The sequence below is a fragment of the Pogona vitticeps genome, chromosome 1 (assembly GCF_051106095.1).
Source record: "Pogona vitticeps strain Pit_001003342236 chromosome 1, PviZW2.1, whole genome shotgun sequence".
Classification (NCBI taxonomy): Eukaryota; Metazoa; Chordata; class Lepidosauria; order Squamata; family Agamidae; genus Pogona; species Pogona vitticeps.
In genome coordinates, this window is record NC_135783.1 from 54403935 (window position 1) to 54425651 (window position 21717).

Genomic DNA, 21717 nt, shown 5'->3' on the forward strand with positions numbered 1-21717 from the left:
CTTATATACTGCCCCATAGCGCTACAAGCACTCTCCGGGCGGTTTACAATTTAATTATACAGGCTACACATTGCCCCCCCCCAGCAAGCTGGGTACTCATTTTACCGACCTCGGAAGGATGGAAGGCTGAGTCAACCTTGAGCCGGCTACCTGGGATTTGAACCCCAGGTTGTGAGCACAGTTTTAGCTGCAGTACAGCGTTTTAACCACTGCGCCACGAAGCTCTTCAATGTAGGCTTCAGCAATATGTAGACCGAGAACTCCAGAAGTACAAGTTGGATTTCAAAGGGACAGAGGAACTAGTGACCAAATTGCTAACATGCTTTGGATTATGGAGAAAGACAGAGTGTTCCAGAAAAACACTGCTCTTGCTTCATTGACTGCGCAAAAGCCTTTGACTGGGTGGACCACAGCAAACTATGGCAAGTCCTTAAAGAAATGGGAGTCCCTGAGCACCTTATCTGTCTCCTGAAAAATCTATATGTGAGACAGGAAGCAACAGTTAGAAATGTATATGGACCAACCGATTGGTTCAAAATTGGGAAAGAAGTATGACAATCTGTATATTGTCCCCCTGCTTATTTAACTTATATGCAGAATACATCATGCGGAAGGCAGGACTGGAAGAATCCCAAACTGGAATTAAGATTGCCGGAAGAAATATCAACCACCTCAGATGTGCAGATGATACCACTCTGATGACAGAAAGGGAGGAAGAATTAAAGAACTTAATGAGGGTGAAAGAGGAGAACACCAAAAATGGTCTGAAGTCAAAAAAATTAAGATCATGGCCACTGATCCCATCACCTCCTGGCTAATAGAAGAGGAACATATGGAGGTAGTGACAGAGTTTACTTTCTTGGGCTCTATGATCACTGCAGATGGTGAGAGCAGCCACAAAATTAAAAGACACATGCTTCTTGGGAGGAAAGTGATGACAAACCTCGACAGCATCTTAAAAAGCAGAGACATCGCCTTGCAGACAAAGGTCCGCATAGCCAAAGCTATTGTTTTTCCAGTAGCAATATATGGGAGTGAGAGCTGGACCATAAAGAAAGCTGACCGCCGAAGAATTGATGGTTTTGAATTGTGGTGCTGGAGGAGACTCTTGAGAGTCCCCTGGACTGCAAGGAGAACAAACCTATACATTCTAAAGGAAATCAAGCCTGAATTCTCCCTTGAAGGACAGATCCTGAAGCTGAGGCTCCAATACTTTGGCCATCTCATGAGAAGAAAAGATTACCTGCAAAAGACCCTGATGTTGGGAAAGTGTGAAGGCAAGAGGAGAAGGGGACAACAGAGGACAAGATGATTGGACAGTGTCACAGAAGCTACCAACATGAATTTGACCAAACTCTGGGAGGCAGTGGAAGGCAGGAGGGACTGCCGTGCTCTGGTCCATGCGGTCACGAAGAGTTGGACACAACTTAACAACTAAAGAACAATAACTGCGTTGGATAGTATTCCAGTTTTGCTGAGCTTAAGGAAGTATAAGCATCAGTTGCATAAATTGGTCGATCTGATATTTCCATACTCTACACTTGATTTAACATATTGTTATTGTTTTTTATGCACAAATAGTTTTTTTAAACTCCAGAATATGTAATTAGATCTTTCAGAGACTGGCAAATTGAATAGTTTTCCAGTGAATCCTTTGAGATCCATTGCAAAACTCCATAGCTTTGCCTTGGAAGAATGGGGAAGCTAGGCAGTATTAAGGAGTGGGATGTTACATTTGAGATCCATTGCAAAACTCCATAGCTTTGCCTCGGAAGAATGGGGAAGCCAGGCAGTATTAAGGAGTGGGACATTACATGGTTGTTGTCTACAGTAAAGCTCTTTTGAAAAGATGTTGAACGTAATTTAGCATTGCAAGGTATCCTGCAGTAAATATTTTTTTTTTTGTTCTTGCAGTTAAATGGATTGGAGTAGGAAAATCGAGAGAGTCGATGATCCAGCTCTTCTGAATGTATTGAATAAATGGAGAAAAAGAAAACACACTCCTCAATGGACTGCTCACTCTTATATCTTTTATTCTTAGCCTGATGAGAGCTGAATTTTTGAAAGTTGGACCTTGAATGCAAAAGAACTAGAGATGGTCTGAAAAACAAATCTTCTGTCTAGAAAGACTTGGACAGCTATCAGTATCATTTCTTTTAACATTTCGCAGATTCCAGGGCACTTATCACTATTGCCAACATTTGTCATGGTGCCACCAGCTTTTTTTTCCCTTGAAATATTTGTCCCAAAAGTTTTTCTCAAAATCTTAAATTGCATTTCTTTCATGGCCCATTTTATCTTTTTTGTTTCGCTGTTTTTGGTGATGTTATTTCCTGAAAATATTAGATGCTTAAAATAACTAATGCAGTTTTTGCACAGAGAATTTTTCATCCTCATTTGTACTTCTAAAGCTGTTTTTCCCTGTATGGCTGCTGATGTAGTTTGTGATCTAAAAGAATGATTTTTTAAATGATGAAAAAAAAATCCTACACTTTTGTTACAGTTTTTATTAAAACTATGGTGATGAGCTGGTAGTTTGGAAGGGATGTTTAATATGTATACAGTTCAACAACATAATTTATAAATGAAAATACTGAAAACATTACAGGCGTGTCTTATACTCAGTACTGGACAAAGTACCTTAACAAAGTTTCATTGTTGTTATACTACTTTTATGCTGTTTTTCCGCCTTCTTTCCAATGATCCCTCAGTTCTTACCAAAGTCATCCAAAGGTACTGAGAGGATGACCAAATACGAGATGCGTAGATCTTGCATAGTTTTGCTCCTTGGACATGAATGCATCAACTTGGGTTATGGTTACTGTGTTCATTAACATAAGTGAACAGTCATTGAAGACAGCATTTACAGTAAATTGGTTTCTAAAAACCTGAAATCACCTTAAGAAAGACCTAAGAAATTAAGTTCTACATCTCACGTTTCTGTTTTACAGTTACTTCTTTTCATTGCATTGCATGCTTGTTAATTTGACTAATTTATCTTACACCTGATTATTGCATTATATTTAACTTGATCTGCCATTAGCTCTCAGTTTTTATTTTGTAAACTGAAGGTTGACCCTTCACTTTATATTCTGTAAGAAGGATGGGCAAGATCTGAGGACAACACCCCTGCGCAAGCGCGACATGCCCACTGTGCACATCGGGGGCAGAGATCCATCTCCATGGCCCAGTTCCGGCAAGCCCACGGACCAGCACCAGGCCACGGACCAGGGGTTGGGGACCCATGTTAACTGGTATACATTACACTCATTCAGGTGCCTATGCCTCTTGCCACATGAGCTGTACCATGTAAAATCAACCATTCTTGGGGATCCTGAGAAACCTTCTGGAGGCAGCAGAAATGCTCACATGGAGTCCATGGGCCACATTTTGACCATCTCATTCTGCAAAACCGCATTTATGCCTCTGTTTATTTCAGAGTGTTAAAAGTATTGGTCAGAAATGTGCACCATACTCAGTGTGTTTATATCTTTATTGACATTTTTATTTTTTTTATTTATTAAAAATAATTTATCCACCTTTCTCCTAAAAAAGAGGTTATTAGCTAAATGATTTTTTGCTCAGTTGTACACTGTTCCTATCTACAAGTGCCCCTCACAGCCCAGCCCCCTTGGAATTCTACAGTTTTCTAGTCTTGCTGAGGTCTGTAATATTTGAAATCACACTCCATACAGTATATTTTGGTTTGATTTTTTTTGTTTTTGTTTTTTTTCCAATTCTAGAAAATATATCTAGGAACTTGAATCTTAGAGAAAGAGAATTGGGATTTTGATGGAAAGTTGGAAACAGGGAGAAGAACTTAGAAATATTTTTCTATGAAAATACCACCCTTGCTTTCTGGGAAAGTTAGCATTAAGTTGCCAATTGGTATTAATACTACATTCTTCAACTGGTAGCCATCTAGTCATTCTATGCTTTAATCTTGGTATATTTAAAACATCAGTTTAATATATTAGTTAACATTTCTTTTCTTTTTTACAAGGAATTTTTTAAAAATACAGAGGAAAAAATGGGGAAAAACACAACTATACAAGATTGCTAAGGTAAAAGAAACTCACTAATTATAGTTGATTACAAAGATGCTTGTGACACAATTACACTTGCTAAGTATTGAGTCTGAATGTTTAAATTATGCAGCTAAATCATAATGTAAAAATTGCATCTTATTCATTCAGAATGTGATCAGAATCTTGAACGGCATACACACAAGAAAAATAAATACCCTGGTGCCAAAATATATCTTTAAAAATTAGAATTCCTTGTGCTTGCTGAATTTGTACACAATCATTTATCAATCTGCTGTGGGTCAGACAGTAGTGTGAAAGATTTTCTGTTATGTATTATACATAACTTCTGTATATATTTGTGTACGAAGTTATTTGTTGTACGAATCCTTGATTGGCTTGTTAGCTAAGAGTTTGTAATAATCATGGGTCAAACCCAGAATTGTGCAACACCAATCTACTCGTGTTGTGGAGCCTTCTTGCCTCTCCTCCTTATTAGCTTCCTGTGCTGCCTGAAAACCCTTTGTTAGGTCTTCCCAAGCCCTTAAGAATGTGTTGTCTTCATTTTTTCCAAGGTCTGCTACATCCCAAAATTGGCCTCTCATGTGAACCAAAAATTAATATACTGAGTTGTATTTGTTACTAAATATGCTGCTCCCTTTCAAGTATTTTTGGCTGAAACAGTCCCTACTCAGTGCTCTTGCAGCTCGCCAATAGGTATAATTTTCCCTCTTTTTTGGTTGCCTTTTTTTTATCACAGACGTTCATTGCCTTGATTGATATCAGGTGATTGTGTCCTGTTGTGCCAAATCCCAGTTTTTGACTACTGAAAATTAAAAGCAAAATCCTGTATCAAGTCATAAAACATTCTTTTAAAAAAAAAAAAAAGGCTTTGGTAAGAAATAGTTCTAAAATTCTGCCCAATCAGATTTTTTACTCAGTTAGCACTGAAGCATTTTTAAGATCTGCACCTCTCCTAGATTTACAAACAACAAAAGTTGTTTTTCTTATTTCAGTTCTTTCTGTTTTCTGCTTTGTTTTCTCTTTGCCAATTAAATATTATCCATTCTTAGGAGTATATTGTTTTGATTGTATGCATAGCACAGAATGAATCAGGCTCCTGTATACCATTTTCCAGGAAACAACAAGAAGAAAGGACTGTTGCTCACACATCACTTGTGGATTTTGCACAGGCTTCAGGTGGGCCACTATGGAAGACAGGATGGTGAATTGGATAGGTCCTTGACCTGACCCAGTGGGGTTTTTCTTGTCTACTTAATTGGTGACATTAGTAGTTCTTTAGTATTTCTGTGTCAGGTAGTTTTTCGCTTGTTTGTAGCGTTCTATGCAGTGATGTACTCCTATGTATTTACCTAACAATAAAGAGGTTTTTTTCTTACTTTGCACTACACAAATATAAACTATATATGTGGTCCCATTGAATCCTTTTGAGATTTCTCAACAGCTGTTTCTCTGCCTGAGGACAATGGAATGATGTCAAAGAGCTAAAAGTCCTTAGCTTTTTCCTTTTCCTTAATTCTGCTATTGTGTCACTTCTTTTAGGGACGAATAGTAATAATGCAAAACAGGGAGAAAGAGCTCTCCAGGTCTTCAGCAGTAAACAACTCTGGGGAAAAAGGAGGGGATTCATGGAGTTATACTGGACAATTTTTCTGCCCTTTTGTGCAGCAGCAACAGCACAAGATAGGAGTGGCCCTGGTGCAATGGGAGAATCCCATTATTTTTTCATGTGGATCAGATAAATGACAAAAAAATTCTTTTTTTTTTTTCATTTTTTGTTTGACATTAAGCAGTATTCTGGAGATACCCGAATTGAGCATTGGCCCTTAAAACCCACCTGATGATGTAAACAGAGGGCAGATGTGAAATAATTAAGAACTGTTCTACCACGTCACATTCCAGAAAGTGTATGACCATTTCATTTTACTCATAGATGACTCATTTCTTTTGGAATTTGTTAATTTTGGGTTAGAAATGGGACTACATTTTCACATTGCTTTGTTACATTGATAGAGATTTTGTCGTTGATTCTTTTCTCCAAACGAAGGTATAATAATGCAGTCTCCTTTCCCCGTACTTCTTGGGAAGTTAGCACTGAATTCTTTTTTATTGTTGGGTTCGTACAGGTTGTTTCCATCCTTCAATTCATAAGTACACATCTACCCACTTGTTGGATTAAGAGTTCAAAAACAGATGCAAAGTTGCCAGTGTGTACTTAATTGTGTCTGTACTGCACTGCACCACAAAAGAGAAACAGTGGTAATAATAAAAATAATACCTGGAAAATTAGTTCACTTTGGCAGCATATTGTCAGACTTCTACACAAACATGAATAAAATTAAATATTACCAGTGACGTTTCTAACAGTTGCAAAATGTGTGCATGTATACTCCATATAGGATGAAAGAGAGGTGGAAAGAAACTTCTCGGAAAAGCAGAATCACAGCATGGAAAAATTAGTATTTTTAGATTGTTAACTCCCAGAATCCTTTAATGGCCATACTTCCCTGAGGTTTCTAAGCTTTGTCCAGAAAGTAGCTTTTCTAAGCTTTGAGCAGAACCATATAATAATAAATTAGAATTAAAGATGGTAATTTCTAGATTCAGTAATAGTAACAGCTTTTACTCTTGTGTCTGTGTCAGACAAATAAACTCAATGCTGGTTGTTGTGGGTTTTTCGGGCTTCTTGGCCGTGTTCTGAAAGTGGTTTTTCCTAACGTTTCGCCAGTCTCTGTGGCCGGCATCTTCAGAGGACAACAAACTGTCCTGCTGTCCTCTGAAGATGCCGGCAACAGAGACTGGCGAAACATTAGGAAAAACCACTTTCAGAACACGGCCAAGAAGCCTGAAAAACCCACAACAACCATTAGATCCCGGCCGTGAAAGCCTTCATGAATACAAACTCAATGCTTCTTTCTTTTCTGTAAGACTACTTACAACAGTGGCTGATCTCTGTGTATGAACAGCTGCACCACAACTACGTACATATTTATTATGACCTAAACTCCATTGTTAGTTCCAACTAGAGTAGATCCACTGAGTGAATGAAATTAAGTCAACACACTATATGGGACTAATAGTTGGGTTTAGCTCTTCATTACCTTCATTTACAGTTTCCATGTACTTATAAATTTACAGTGGTGCCCTGCAAGATGATGTTAATTCATGCCATTGAAATTGCTGTCTTGTGAAAACATCGTCTTGCGACAAGCGTTTCCCCATTGGAATGCATTGAAACCCATTTAATGCGTTCCAATGGGGGGAAATCGTTGTCGTCCAGCAAAAATCGCCACTTTGCGAAGCGCCGATCAGCTGTTTTAAATCGCTGTCTTGCGAAAAACGGGCCCGAAAACACCCGTTTTGCGAAGATAGCCCCTAGGGAAGCCATTTTGCAAAGCCGACAATCAGCTGTAAAAATCGTCTTGCGAAAAAACGGTCTGTGAAGCGCGGCCCAAATCGTTGTCCAGCGAAATTCCTCCATAGGAATCACTGTTTTGTGAAGCAAAATGGTGGTCACAAAACCTCGTCATCATGCGGATTCGTCATTTTGAGGGGTAATCGTCTTGCGAGGTACCACTGTATATTGATACCCAGTGTACGTAGTGGGTAAAGTGACAGGATAGAATGCAGGAGACTTGGGTTTGAATATCTAATGGGTCATGGAAATTTACTTGAAGACATAGAATTGGTAAAACCACTCCTTAAATATCACACTGACCTTGAAAGCCCTGGTTCTCTAAGTTCGGACTTGATGGGATATAATAGAACTACTTTGTACAGTTCTTCCATATTTTAAATGGAAGTTTAGAAGGATTCTGAGTCATACAGATTGCACTTGAAATTACCATATCATCCTTATATTATTAGTAGCAATCCTTTCTCTTTTTGACAGAAGCAGTATTGAAAGGTTCTTCCGTGCTGTTGTTTGTTATTTTTAATCCAGGTGAAAGAACTGATCAGACTCCCATAAATGAAGGTTTAAAATTGTGCCTCTTGGTCGAAATACTTTTCCAAACTGACAGTGATTCAGCCTCAGTTCTTGGGTGATAGCCATTCTTAGAACTGTCTGTAATATTAAAAGAAGAAAGAAAGAATTCAGCCCTTTCTGCTTGAAAACAAACAAATTCAAAAGTTGGCAACATTGTGCAGAACTTCAGTGTTCGCATTGTATAAAACGGGATAAACAAGCCTACATCAAATTCTTCGAATACAAATCTATCAGCAACATATTTTTCATTCTGTCTTCTGAATGATCTGTGGATCACTGTTTTTTAAATTACCATGTTTCCCCGAAAATAAGACAGGGTCTTATACTAATTTTTGCTCCAAAAAGCGTAAATTTATACCCCGCCCAGAGTAGACCTGGTCTAGAGGGGTGGGTTATAAATCTAATTAAAGTAAAAGTAAAGTAAAAAGTAAGTAAAGTATTAGGGCTTGTTTTCAGAGGATGTTTTTTCATATACAACAATCTGCATTTATTCAAATACACTCATGTCATCATCTGCTGCACAATGATGGAGGGCGAAGTTACACTTAACTGGGGCTTATTTTTGGGAAAGGGCTTACATTATGAGCATTCTGAAAAATCATACTAGGGCTTATTTTCAGGTTAGGTCTTATTGTCAGGGAAACAGGCTGTTAGTGCTGTTAGTTCTGCTTTATTTTTCCACTTTATCTTAGTTTTTGCCTCATCCTAATGCCCCTTTTAATTTGATGTTTCCTCTCTTGACTGACTATTCTGAACTGACAAATCATTCCTGAATCTCAGCCAGATTGTGAAGAAGAGCTACAGAATTTGGACTCAAAGACTCTGCTGATCCAAGCCTGGGAACAGTTTTGTCAAGCAGTAGCATAAGAAAGGAACTTTTAACCGAGTAATCTATCATGTCAATGTCTAATAAGAACTCAGTTATTTTCATTTTATTATTTGACAAATCTCATTGGCTGACACACAAACAGTGCCATTTATTTTTTGCCTGCTCTGTTGATGCTGATAGAAAAGAGATCATGTGCCTTACAGGACTACTAGCTTGAGAAACAAGTTTTAAGCATTACACTCATGCTGGTAGGGTGATGGAAAACTTCATGCAAACATAGTCTGAGAAGAGGGTTTGTGACTTTTTCGTTCATTTGTTCCATGTGTGCGTGTGTGTGTGTGTGTGTGTTTTAATAGAGATAATTCTGAGGGGAAAAGTCTCAAAAGCCAGAGCAGGAATTCTCTGATAACAGACTACTAATCCATGAACTAATAGTTTTACCTAATTGGTGAAGTTTGCAAGGTTGGAAAAGTAATTCAAACTACTTTTCACTGTATAATCTTGAAATGTAAAAAGAACTTTTTAAAAAAATAAATACCATTTTAGATTTTAGGTCAGCTATGTGCGGTGCTGCTGTTGAACTAGGTTTTTGTACTTTTTTGCATTTACTGTTGTCAGCTGTCCATGAAAAATGGTGTCACTGGTTCTGTTTCAGGTTATGATGTAGTGTGCATCAATATCAGATTTTAAAAAATCTAGATATTAAATGGAGAATGTACATGAACTGGAATTAAAATTATTCTGCCAACCACCTTCTGCATCAGTCCTTCAGAATATTCTATAGTACTGTCAAGATATTATAATTTTATAGGCCTGAACAGTTATTGAATGTAACATTAATAAGCTGCCATAATGAACAGCTGTGTGACTGCTGAGTCACTGTGACAAAGGAGAAGATGATGAAATGCCTGGAGAAGAGGTGACACCCACATGGAGGAAGATGATGCAATACTTCCAGTGATTGGATAGAAGGAACAGTGTAACTGTATATAAGTGAACAGTGTGGACATTAATGTATCTTCTTTCCTATGCTACTATCCTCTATGGCATGCCACTTTGCCTATATTTTTGGCTGCTATGCCGAAGGTCTGCCAGTTTGTATACAGTGGTGCCTCGCATAGCGAGGTTAATCCGTTCCGGATTAACCTTCGCTATAGCGAAACATCGCTGAACGGGACAGGGAAAGCCATTGGAACGCATTAAACATTGTTTAATGCGTTCCAATAGGCTCCTTTACTCACCGTTCAGCGAAGTTTCCTATGGCCAGCAGCTATTTTCGCGCCCTCGGTAAGCGAGGGGAGGGCGTGAAAACGCTGTGCGTGGCCATTTTGGGGCTTCCGGCGGCCATTTTGTCCGCCGAACAGCTGATCGTCGGGGCTTCGTTTTGTGAAGATCGGTAAGCGAAACGCTTACCGATCTTCGCAAAGCGAGTTTCGCCCTATCTAAAAGTCGTTGAGCGATCGCATTAGCGATTCCAAAAAAGGGATCGCTATGCAATTTCGTCATTGTACGGTGCGCTCGTTAAGCGAGGCACCACTGTATTTGTATATTTGTTAATACATGTGTCTTTTTGTACAGAAGAAGAGCGCGTGTGTGTTTCTTCAATCAGATAACTCTGCACATTACAGCGCGAAGCTGACAAGTACTTTGCTATGTTGATATTCAATTAATATTGAAAGCTTCCGTTTGCCTTTTAAAAATTGTGAGAGGTACATAAAAGTCAATAGGTAAATCAGTGCATAACATTATTTTTTGAACTAGGGGGTGTTTTTTTAAAAAACAAAACATGCTGATTGTATGCTTTAGCTAGCTATGAATTTACTTACCAGACTTGTAAAATGGTAATGTGAATGCTTCTCTGTATGTGGTTTGTGTGTACCAGTCAAGGACTCTCTTCTTTGTCTTTTGGTAGTAGATATACTGCTTCAGAATTAAATTGTCAAATGTATGGTGAGGTGCAAGTTCATCTTTTACTGGAATTGGCTGCAGCTTTGTAAAATATCTAGATAAAAAACATAAATAGCTAAGTAATCTCTTGTTGACATCTGGTCTGATAAAACATAAGCTACCAGTAAGTACAGCAAACTACCTAAATGCTTATTCTAATATCCTGTTCAAACAGGCTGTTCAGTTTTAATCCTGATGCAATCTAATAGGTATTAAAACCATGATGCCTTATACTGAGATTTTCATAATAAACTATTATAATTCACTTGACCCAATGAAATTATTAAAATATTGCCAGTGAAACTATATAAGTGTCAGCTAGTCAATGTAAACTGCATCAATTCTGCTGTGGAAGCTTACTGCCGCATAAAATAAATAACTTGTTAATAGCGAAACATTTGTTTTGCATTAAAAAGCTCTGCATGTGGTTTTTGCGAATAATTTTTAAAAATATCTGTGCCAAGTACACAGTTTCAATTTTTTGCACCTGAGGGATAAGGTATTGTGTTTGTTTAACACTGTGTGTGTGTGTGTGTGTGTGTGTGTGTGTGTGTGTGTGTGTGTGTGTGTGTGTGTGTGTGTGTGTGTGTGTGTGTGTGTGTGTGTGTGTGTTTTTTTAAAATAGAGTGTAATGTTAAAGCCAAGGGATCAGTCATTTTTGAAGCAGTCTACTGACTTCTATGTATGTAAGTGTAGGTTCTGTATATCAGTGCCAGTTTGTGTCATGGGTAAAGTCAATCCTGGTGCTTATTTTCAAGCAGTTTCATAATGTGGTTTTCTCACTCTTGCACTGGCTTGAGCCAAGAATCTTTAAGAAACCACCTAAATGGTACTCCTGCTGTCAATATGTATATCCTCCCATGGTTCCTAAACTTGGGTTATAGACATTCATGGGCAAGAGCTCCCGGAAGCCATAGTTCACATTGCTTACTGTTCAAGACTTTTGGGAGTTCTAGTCTGAAAACATCTGGACCCCCAAATTTGTGATTTGTACTGGAGAACGGTACTTGTCTATCTAAGGATATCTGCATTACTACATTTCTATGGTTTCTGTCATTTTTAGTTCTTTTTTTTTGTAAAACTGAAAATACTATGCAAACTTGATTTTCCTCTATTTTTTCTCTTTAATTTTTCCATGTTGTGCTTAGGACATAATGGTTTTTAGTGTGCAAATATTAGACATCCTGAGTTCTTTTCATGAGAGAATTTTAATGAAAATTCAGCCTTGCTGAAAGTGATATTATTAAGAACTTTTTAAAAATTTTGGAAATTAAAGGAATGAATGGAGTGCAGGAGAGACTGAAGGAAACTTCCTCCTGCCTGCCGCTGTGATTTACTACATTAAAGTTGAAAAGGGCCATATGCAGAATGTTCTAGGTATATGCTTGTTGCTGACAATTAGTATTAATCAGTTAAAACACCTGAGGGATGAAGAGCTGAACAGTACAAAATGTTTTCTTACCTTGGCTTCCCTTCAGGAGCATATGCAATATGAAGACGTGCCAGCTGCCCTGGATAGTAACCAAGAACATCCTTTCCTTGATGATGGATAATTCTAGTAACAAAATGCATCTGGATTTTATTTTTCAAGTACTGTTTATGAAATTAACAGAAAACATTCTGGCTATTCTTTCCAAGTATATTTTTAACATGTGGTTTTCCCCCCCTTTTTAAAAAAAGTCAGAAGTTGCATTAATTTTGGTAGATCTAAAACAATGTAGAAATATTGGAAGGAGCATTCCTAGTTTACACATAAGGTCCAAGGCTGATTGTGTGTCACATTTTGGAATACCCTATAGCATTGTATTGAATATTAGCCTATTCATTTCTGTCATAAAATATGTGAAGTCACTATTTGTGTATGAGCTGGCAAGGAATGTATGTTTTCCAGTTTGTGTGACTGTAGCCGAAATGGGTGCAGTTGTTTTAGTTTGATTTGTTATAAGCAGACTTGCATGCTGTGAATTCAGTAGAAGGGTGAGACAATAAGCTGTCTGAAAAACTATTAATATTATATACTAGAAGATGTAAGATGGTTGGAAAGCATCACAGATACATACTACCACAACAGTGCTAATTATGTTATCGGGCTATGTCTGCTTATTTTATGTGTTTATCAAGGAAGTGTACAAAAGCTCTGTTTTGCAATTGCAGTGACAACCTAATTATGATAAATGTTGCTTTTCCCTCCTTAGCAAGAACTATGTGCATAAATGCGCTTATGTACATGTGATCAAAATAATATCACTTTCTTTCTCTGTTTAGCCCTAATCTCCTTTCTTGCTCTTTTGTAAAATTCAGCTTGTAAATTCTTCAATCTAGGGACTAGCCCTCTTGTACTCTGTAAAGCGCGGCATATGTTGATGTACTATATTTTTAAAAAAGCATTATGAAAAACCAAATCATGGACATGTTTACTCAGAATTAAGTGTGCTTTTTATCCCAGTTCAGTATGATTAGATCTGTAGCCTACAAGTCTTACAAATGTTCGATGATCGTTGGCATCTCTATTTCACACATTTGTTGTATTCTGACAAAAGGGTGGATCCTGCTGCTTTTATGCCAGTATGTGAGTATTCACTGAACAAAATCCTACTTCAAAATATCCTGCTGATTAAAAGAGGAGGAATGATCATCACTGATCTCCCCTCCCTCTGCAGTCACCAGCACCATCTTCCATGCTGTTCCAGGGGTTTCTCGCAACTCTCCAAAGCAGATGGGGGGGAGGGAGGCACAAGGGACTGTAGCCTGAGGGGAGAGTGATGAAGATTGCTTCCTCCATTCTGCCAGGAGGATTTCTTTGCTGGATCAAACACATCTCACGCATGGAAGAAGCCATCTGTCCACAGAAAGCAGATTATGGATCCAACTCTCTTATGTTCATCAAAATATTATAGAAAACCAAGAGTCCTTAGAACTATATAGGGCAATTGCAGTTTTATCAAAAGCCCCTTGTAGCTGCAGTCTTCTGGATACTCAATGGAAGGTAAAATTTTATTTACATCAATATATTAGGCTTCCTTTTCATTGCTGGATGTTTATTTGGATGATTATCAAAATAATGTGTGCAAACCTTTGTGTTTATCCAAAATTGCTTGAATTACATGTATACAAATATGCAAAAGGCTATAATTGAGGTTTGTTACATTGTCTGCATTGAATGTCCTTATTTGGAATCATCATCATCCTGCACTGTAAGGTCAATTCCAACTTATGGCGACCCTTTTCAGTATTTTCCAGGTAGAGAATACTCCAAAGTGGTTTTACCATTACCTTCTTCTGGGGGTGCCCTGGGACTGTCCAGTGTGCCCATGGCCATACAGGCTGCCTTTACTTGTAGAAGGTACAGAGAATCAAACTCCCAACCTTTGGCTCTGCAGCCAAATAACAAAATCAATGTCTTACAGAATCTGAACCTGGATGACTGAATCCTGAACCAACTCTTGAGAACTATTCTTAGTTTCTCATACTTTACCCTGGAGGGATTTCTGGGGCTGGATCTACAAACTGCCGTAATCTTACTGCTGTAGCATGTCCTGCCATAAGAACTGGAAAAATCACAGAATGATATACTTCTTATTAATAAATCACATAAAATCACTGTTACAATTAGCATACATATTGAAGTTTAAGTAATATTTAAAAGGGCGAATGAATATGCAACATTAAAATCAAATAATTAATATGTCATTAGCTGTGCAGTTCCCCTCTCCTGAGACTTCACTTCTAAAATTGTACTGTACATATATTAGAAACTATATAGGTAGGCAGGCTTGATACTGAGTTTTGTACATATATGTTTATATATAAACAGCATTAAATTAAAGTGATTATAGCTGCTATTTATCTCTCATATAGATATGTATACAAAAATATATTTGTGAGCACGATACAAATAGATAAAATGACTTCATGTATCACCAGTGAATACATAGACATTTTATATAACTGACTCTCAAAATTGTACTTTTTATCAAACTAGTTACAGGAGACAATTACAGAAGTTTCAGATTTGTGTTTTGTGGCCACAACCCAAAACCAAACAGTTTAGTTTTTTATAAATCTTTCTGGCAACTGCCAAATCCTGGCTGACTATTCTTATATTGTACGAGCAACTGATGAATCTTACTTTTGTGCTAGATAGTATGTATTTGTACAGTAATCTGCCAGTTTTGTAACAATGGTGGGCCCATGCAACATATTCTTGAACCCTCTTGACCCTCCCTAGGAGTGCTACAAAACTTTAAAGATCTCCAGGGGAAAAATCAGACATCTTTGTTCATCACAGCTGGCTTTTCTTTCAGAAAAGGGTTAACTCCAGAATGAAACCAAACAGTTGCAGGAAATCTTATCAAAAGCCGTCAGAGTTTCAAATTATAGGTCTTCTCATTGTTTCAATAGTTCTAGACAACAACAGCTTGTCTAATTCCACAAGCTTTATTGCTTCTATGCTCCATATGCACAAAATATATCAGAGTTGTGGAAGTACAAAAGTCTTACAGCTGTAAAGAAAACTAGACCCAAATGCTTAAAAATACAGTGGTGCCTCGCTAAACAGTTACACCGCATGACAGTTTTTTCACTAGACATTGACTTTGTGATCGCTATAGTGATTCGCAAAACAGTGATTCCTATGGGGGAATTTTGCTGGACAATGTTTGGTTCCTGCTTCGCAAACCGATTTTCGCTAGAAGACGATTTTCACAGCTCCCTCCGTGCTCGCAAAATGGGTGTTTTCGGGACCTAAGCTTTGCAAGACAGCTATTTAAACAGCTGATTGGCGGTTCACAAAGCGGCTTTCTTATTGCCGATCTTCGCTAGACAACGACGATTCTTCCCCATTGGAATGCATTAAACAGGTTTCAATGCATTCCAATGGGAAAATGCTTTTCGGTAGATGATGATTTCACTAAACTGCAATTTCAGTGGAACGGATTATCATTGTCTAGCAAGGCACCACTGTACTTCTTTGCAACTTGAAAAAAGATGCAGGTGTTAAAACTTAAGTTGTGGGCAGAACTTAAGTCATGTCTGAATCCAAGAGCAGAATGATAAAATATCAGAAATGTTTTAAGTTGTGTTCTAAAAATGAAAGAGCTTCTGCCCTAAAAAGGGGCACAGAAAAACAAAATACAGAGATTACATCTCTTAGAATATCAAAGATGTTAAAAGTAATAATATACTAAGTAAAATGCATTACTTAGCCTCTAATCATGTAAAACACACAATATATAATACATTTTCTAAATGCTAACCCATCTCACAGTTAAAATCTATGATGGAACATCCAGGTTCATTGTTATTGCTAGCATCTGGAAATGAAGCCTGCTGCTGCACTGCTACATGATTGTTGTTATTTGATGTCTGGTGCCTGGTGTGATGAATAGAGGGATGAATGTATTCTATCTCCCCATATTTATAAGCTGTTTTCACTTCCCCATATCTGTAAACAAACTTGATCTGCAGTGTCTGTACATTCTAGGATCCCAGAGGTCCACCAATTTTTTTCAATAGAAAATTCTATTCCCACAGTTTTTATGTCTCTATGAGTCTGCAAGTTCATATTTGACTAACTGCGGTTGTTGTGGTTTGCATCATTGCTTTTACTATTGATTTTGCAAATTCTAGAACTCTAGTAATATCTAATTACAAGTCCCTAGACCAGTGGATGCCAATCTTGGGTTCCCAGATGTTCTTGGACTAAAACTCCCAGAAGCCTTCACCACTAACTGTACTGGCCAGGATTGCGAGGACTTATAGTCCAAGATAGAGATGGGAGCATTTGTATATGAATATGAATACCCCCACACAGGTGGAGATAACGACGGTCCACGCCCCCAGGGCCGGACTGTCCACTCACCCTTCTGCTGCTGCTGCTGGTTCCTCGCTTCCTTCCAATCGCTCCAGAGTGCCTGGTCTGCGAGCCACTCTTTGACCTGGTAGGGAGGCTCATTGGCCTGCCTCCTGACAGAAGTGGCTAGCCGACCACGAGCTCTGGAGCAATAGGAAAACAGCAGCAGCAGAAACCCTCATTATCTCTGCCTGTGCAGGGGTATTCATATACGAATACCCCCATGTCTAATCCAAGAACATTTGGAACCACTGCCTTAGACCTAAGGCCTAATTGATTAAGAGTTCAGGATGCTAGACTTGCAAAATTAGACTACTATTATCACCAGTAGGGTGTACTATATGACCTTGAAACACTTTTTCATAGGGAAGCATATTTTCATCAAAAACAGTTCTACTCATTACAACATTCAACCTTCAGTTTACTTCCATGCTAACTAGCAGCCATGAATTAAATTATTCAAAGCAGTGTTATCATATCATGACCTTGTTCCCAGACTTGTTGGAAAAGCAGCCAGTTCTTCTGACTATAAATTATTTTCCAAGCCTCACTTTTGAACATGCTTTCATTTTCAGGATAACTTTTTCTGCAAGGCAACCTTTAATCATTTTTTAACATTCTAGGCACAAATTTTCAAGTTTTTGCATGCATGGGGCTTTAGCTTTGTGTTGAACAGCACTCTTTAATTTTACCTGGCAAAGTTATTTTTGAAATAAAGGAGAGTTTTAAAAAGAATTTATAATTTGTTTTTCAGCTGTTTGGGGTTTGGAGAAACTGGTCTGAAGCCCTGAATTTCACCTCTGAATCCCTGACTTTTCTAAATAATGCCCCACTGTCTTCTTGGAAATCACCTGAATTATTGTTTATCCTTGTACAGTACTGTGTTGATGTTTCTATGCCACTTATATTTTATTTCACTGGCAACAAATTTTCAGCTAAACAGTGAGTCATGATGTGGTTTGTTCAAATATTGACTTGCCAACATTTGGAAAATATGATTATGTTGCCTTTTGACCAGAGTGTTGAATTATGTTTTGGCCACTCCATAGCAACATCCCTGCAAGCGTTTAAAGCTTACAGTGAGGTGAGTCAGAGGCTGAACTGTAGAAAACTAGGTTTTCTGGTCTAAGCAAGTAAAAGCTTTTGTCTATGTTATAGTAAATAAGAAATGCACACAGTTTTGCTTTGCTTATAGTATTGATGTAACTTCAAATAACCAACGTTCTGTGGACAGTTTATATTTAAAACCATTGCTGTTCTGTACTGGATGATGTTTTTCAAGAAGATCGTGCCAGCTGAAAATCAAAACACACCCGGCCCTGTTAACAGAACACCAAGTTAACAGCTAGGCCATGTTAACTGTTTTGTGGAGCGCAGCCATGGTGCAGAGTATTTTCAAGTCTTGCTATTTTAGTCAAACTTGGAACATGCAGAATGGTGTTTAAATGTGACAACACACAGACACACAGTGTGAGCTGTTGAAAGCTGCTGTTATATTTATAAACATTGTCACATTCTTATCAGTCAGTTAGGCTCAACTGTTGCCGTTATGATTGTCAATAATGCCATCAGAATGTTCTGTTTTCTCTTTATGCTACAGTTCAGGATTTCTGATTTAGCTTTTACCCTTTTCTTGTAAGTTACAGAATTGCTCATTGAACATTCTACTGTATTATTACAGTTTTAACTAGAGGAGGCCCACCAATGTGGTCAAGAGGCAATTTAGTCAGTGGGTGAGTCAACTTCTCTGTAAGTTCCATTGATTCAAAGTGCGGCTTCTAGTTGCAACTTAGTACTAGATTTCAGCCATTTACATGCAATTTTGGGCACTGCTGTACAAAATAGGATCTATACCACTTATATATGGGTATTGGTTGTTGTGGGTTTTTCAGGCTCTTTCGCCGTGTTCTGAAGGTTGTTCTTCCTAACGTTTCGCCAGTCTCTGTGGCCGGCATCTTCAGAGGACAGCACTTTGTGCTCAGAGCACGGAGTGCTGTCCTCTGAAGATGCCGGCCACAGAGACTGGCGAAATGTTAGGAAGAACAAACTTCAGAACACGACCAAAGAGCCCGAAAAACCCACAACAACCATTAGATCCCAGCCGTGAAAGCCTTCGCAAATATATATATGCGTATTTAGACACCAAGACCATGTATTTCAAACTGGAGATTTTGCCCAAATGCTCAGTGCACTCTAGGCTTCCATGAGCACAAATTGTGCTCTTATTGAAAATACAAAACCTGGAGAAGATAATTATTTGCTCCATTGAGACATAGGGTGATAATCCACTTAACCCATGCCATTGAGCTTTTATTAAACAGAGTGGGAGGTAGAGGAACCTCCTCTCCCTGCATGGCTCTATGTCAGCTCCAGTAGATTGGGAGCACCCTCAAAAGCAGGGTTGGAGAGGTGCAAGGAAAACGAGTGGAAAGCTCTCCTGCATGAATGATGGATGCTTCATCCAGTGTTGCATTTCATACTAATTTTTTTAACAAGGTCACTCCAATGGTTGTACTCATAATTGTATAGAACTGTTAGGAGTGTTAAATGCTGATGCATACGAGCTCTTTTACACTTAGTGTCAGAAATATGTAATTTTTTAAAGGAGAGATTGGTTGTGGTATATATTCATTAAAGAGACTAGGTAAAAGCCAGAATGAAATGGACTAGAACAGGCTCTTGTTCATAAACATCCATGCCAAACTAGTGTGATGTGATGGACAACAATATTAGAACACTATTTTAGAAAAATTCATCAAAAATTAATTTAATTAACTCTTTAATGTCCCAAAACTAACCACAACAGACTAGAATGGTTAAAAAACTGGGTATTCATAGAATAATTGAGTTGGGAGGTCTTATAAGGACATCAAGTCCCAACCTGCTGCTGAGGGCAAGAATCCAAATCAAAGTAGATCTGACATATGATTGTCCAATTTTCTCTTGAATGCCTCTGGGTATTCATATAGACTCCTAAGCCACTGAGCTATCCAGCCAGCACAGTAGAGATACAGGGTGAATGTCAAAGGTAGATGATGAAGTAGGTGTGGAGAGAACCAGAGAGGCTTAGGAAAATAGAACAGGATGAATGAGAATAGCTTGAAGAGAGACTGGTTGAGTGGGATGGTAGGGGAATAAAAAAACAGGGTGATAGAAGAAATAAGGAAAGGGAAGTACATGTGTAGATACTGGGGAGTTCCAGTGGAAAGTCATGACATCTCTAGTTCCTGTACCAATTAAGCACTGACATTCATATAGTTTTTTAAGGGATTTGGCCAGTACAGTAAGACATAAGCCTACAAGAGTTTGTTCTTTCAAATAATTACTGTTTCCTTATTCCAAGATGTTATGAATAAACACACTCTTACCTTCTTTGCTGTATGTGTACTTAAAATAGAATTCCACTCTTTATCATGGGTCATGTGAAAAAATTTTACTAGTGGAAGGCAAAGATGTGAATCTAAACAGAGACACCCACCTAAACTGAGTACTTAAACTGGGTATTTCTAGAAAATCCTTAGAGAAAAAAAATGCATTTCTGCCTACAACCATAAGTGGCATTGTGACTCATATCATATTGTGATGCGGGATATCTTGCAGGTTTGTGTAGTAAAACTAGCTGACTGTAATTCAGGGTAATCCTGAAGCAACTTTAGTTTATTGAACTGTCCTCATATTGATAACAGGCTGCTTTAGGATCAATAGGATGCATCAAATTGTCTATTGGCTTGAAAGAGAAATATCTTATTTCAAATCTAACAGTGTTTAGCAAGCATCCATTAGGTGGCAGTATGTTATAGTAGGTAGAGTGTTAGACTCAGAAGACCTCAGTTCAAATCCCTACTGCTGTATATCATGGAAAGTCACAGCAGGAGTGGTGCTGTGGTAAACCACTCCTTGACTATCTCACATATCTTGAAAACTATAAGGATTGCCATAAATCAGAAACAACTCAATGGCATATAGCAACAATAACATCTTAAAGATCCCACTTTGGACTGGAAAATAAATGAGAAAAATTGTAAAATGCTTTCTATATTGCAAAAATAAGTTACAGTACTTCATTTTTGCAGCAAGATTTAAGATCGCAGTGTAATTAGCCTCGGGCCCTCACTCATTTGTGCTTTTTAAAAAATGTTCTTTATGTGATCTGAAGATTCTGAGCCAGTAATTCCCTGTTTAAGATTCTGGAGATCACCCAGGATCTAAAATAGTGAAAAATTCAAGAAGACCATATAGGCATTCAAAATGATCTGGAAGAATTTAACATTAATTGACTTCATCCAATCCAATAGTACCTGAATTAGTCTGTTGCCAAAAACCCACATGCTGGCAATGCCTTTATATTATATATAATGTGTGCATTTATGAGCAACAGTCTACAGGACTGAGAATTCTAAGGCTCAAGGCCCTTGTGGACTGATGAAAGTTTGGATCTTATTGCTAAATTCATCCTGATACAAAAAAACAGAGTGCTATAAGCATTTCAACTTGACTTGAAATAAAGAGAGAAGTATATTGCAAAGATTACTTTTTGGTCTTTCATTGTATTCAGTGTCATCAGTTTAGTCAGATTCTCAGCAAGACTTCATGCTATGTGCATATATGAGCAACAGTTTGAGGGACTGAGGCATGGTACAAGGTCCTTGTGGACTGATGAGAAATAGGTTTGAATCTCACAATAATAGTTTCATCTCTTTTGCTGAAATATATATATTTCTCTCTCTCTCTCTCTCTCTCTCTCTCTGTGTATTCTTAGAGGCATATTTCATATAGTACACAGTTTATATATATATATATATATATATATATATATATATATATATAGAGAGAGAGAGAGAGAGAGAGAGAGAGAGAGAGAGAGAGAGAGAGAGAGAGAGAAGGAAAAAATTATGCATTTAAATTGTGTACTATATGAAATATGCCTCTAAGAATACACATTTAATAGCTCAGTTGAGGCAGGGATTTCTTATCTTATGTTTATGAGAGTACCCAATATTTTTAAAATATCAACTAGGATATAAATAATGTTCACGGCTTGGATTAGATCAAACCT

At 37.9% G+C, this 21717-nt stretch overlaps 2 protein-coding genes across 9 annotated transcripts in view; one reads left to right on the top strand and one right to left on the bottom strand.

Annotated features, from left to right (window-relative positions):
• ADSS2 (adenylosuccinate synthase 2) overlaps window positions 1-5449 on the top strand; it is a 53529-nt gene extending 48080 nt beyond the window's left edge. For 5 of the 8 annotated variants that reach the window (XM_020787829.3, XM_020787836.3, XM_072992976.2 and 2 more), the window contains one exon: window positions 1915-5449. In XM_020787829.3, the coding sequence (XP_020643488.2) occupies window positions 1915-1967 (53 nt within the window). In that variant the 3' untranslated portion in view covers window positions 1968-5449. The remainder of the gene's footprint in view (window positions 1-1914) is intronic. The other 3 variants (XR_012084584.2, XR_012084583.2, XR_012084582.2) reach the window with 3 other exon arrangements.
• On the bottom strand, window positions 4907-14353 carry SPMIP3 (sperm microtubule inner protein 3). Its single transcript, XM_072992984.2, has 4 exons — window positions 14286-14353; window positions 12273-12365; window positions 10686-10865; window positions 4907-8108 (listed from the first exon to the last, which is right to left on the bottom strand). Exons 1-4 carry the CDS (start codon window positions 14351-14353, stop codon window positions 8003-8005), a joined length of 447 nt encoding a protein of 148 aa, XP_072849085.1. The 3' UTR covers window positions 4907-8002.
• Between the last annotated feature and the right edge of the window lie 7364 nt (window positions 14354-21717).

Excerpts from the sequence above, each read along its gene's own strand:
- SPMIP3 (XM_072992984.2), bottom strand. The coding sequence starts at position 14,353 with ATGGCAGGACATGCTACAGCAGTAAGATTACGGCAGTTTGTAGATCCA. Across the intron at positions 10,866-12,272 it reads GCTCCTGAAGGGAAGCCAAG|ATATTTTACAAAGCTGCAGC; the intron begins GTAAGAAAACAT and ends TTTTTTATCTAG. Across the intron at positions 8,109-10,685 it reads CCATTTTACAAGTCTGGTAA|TTCTAAGAATGGCTATCACC; the intron begins GTAAATTCATAG and ends TATTACAGACAG.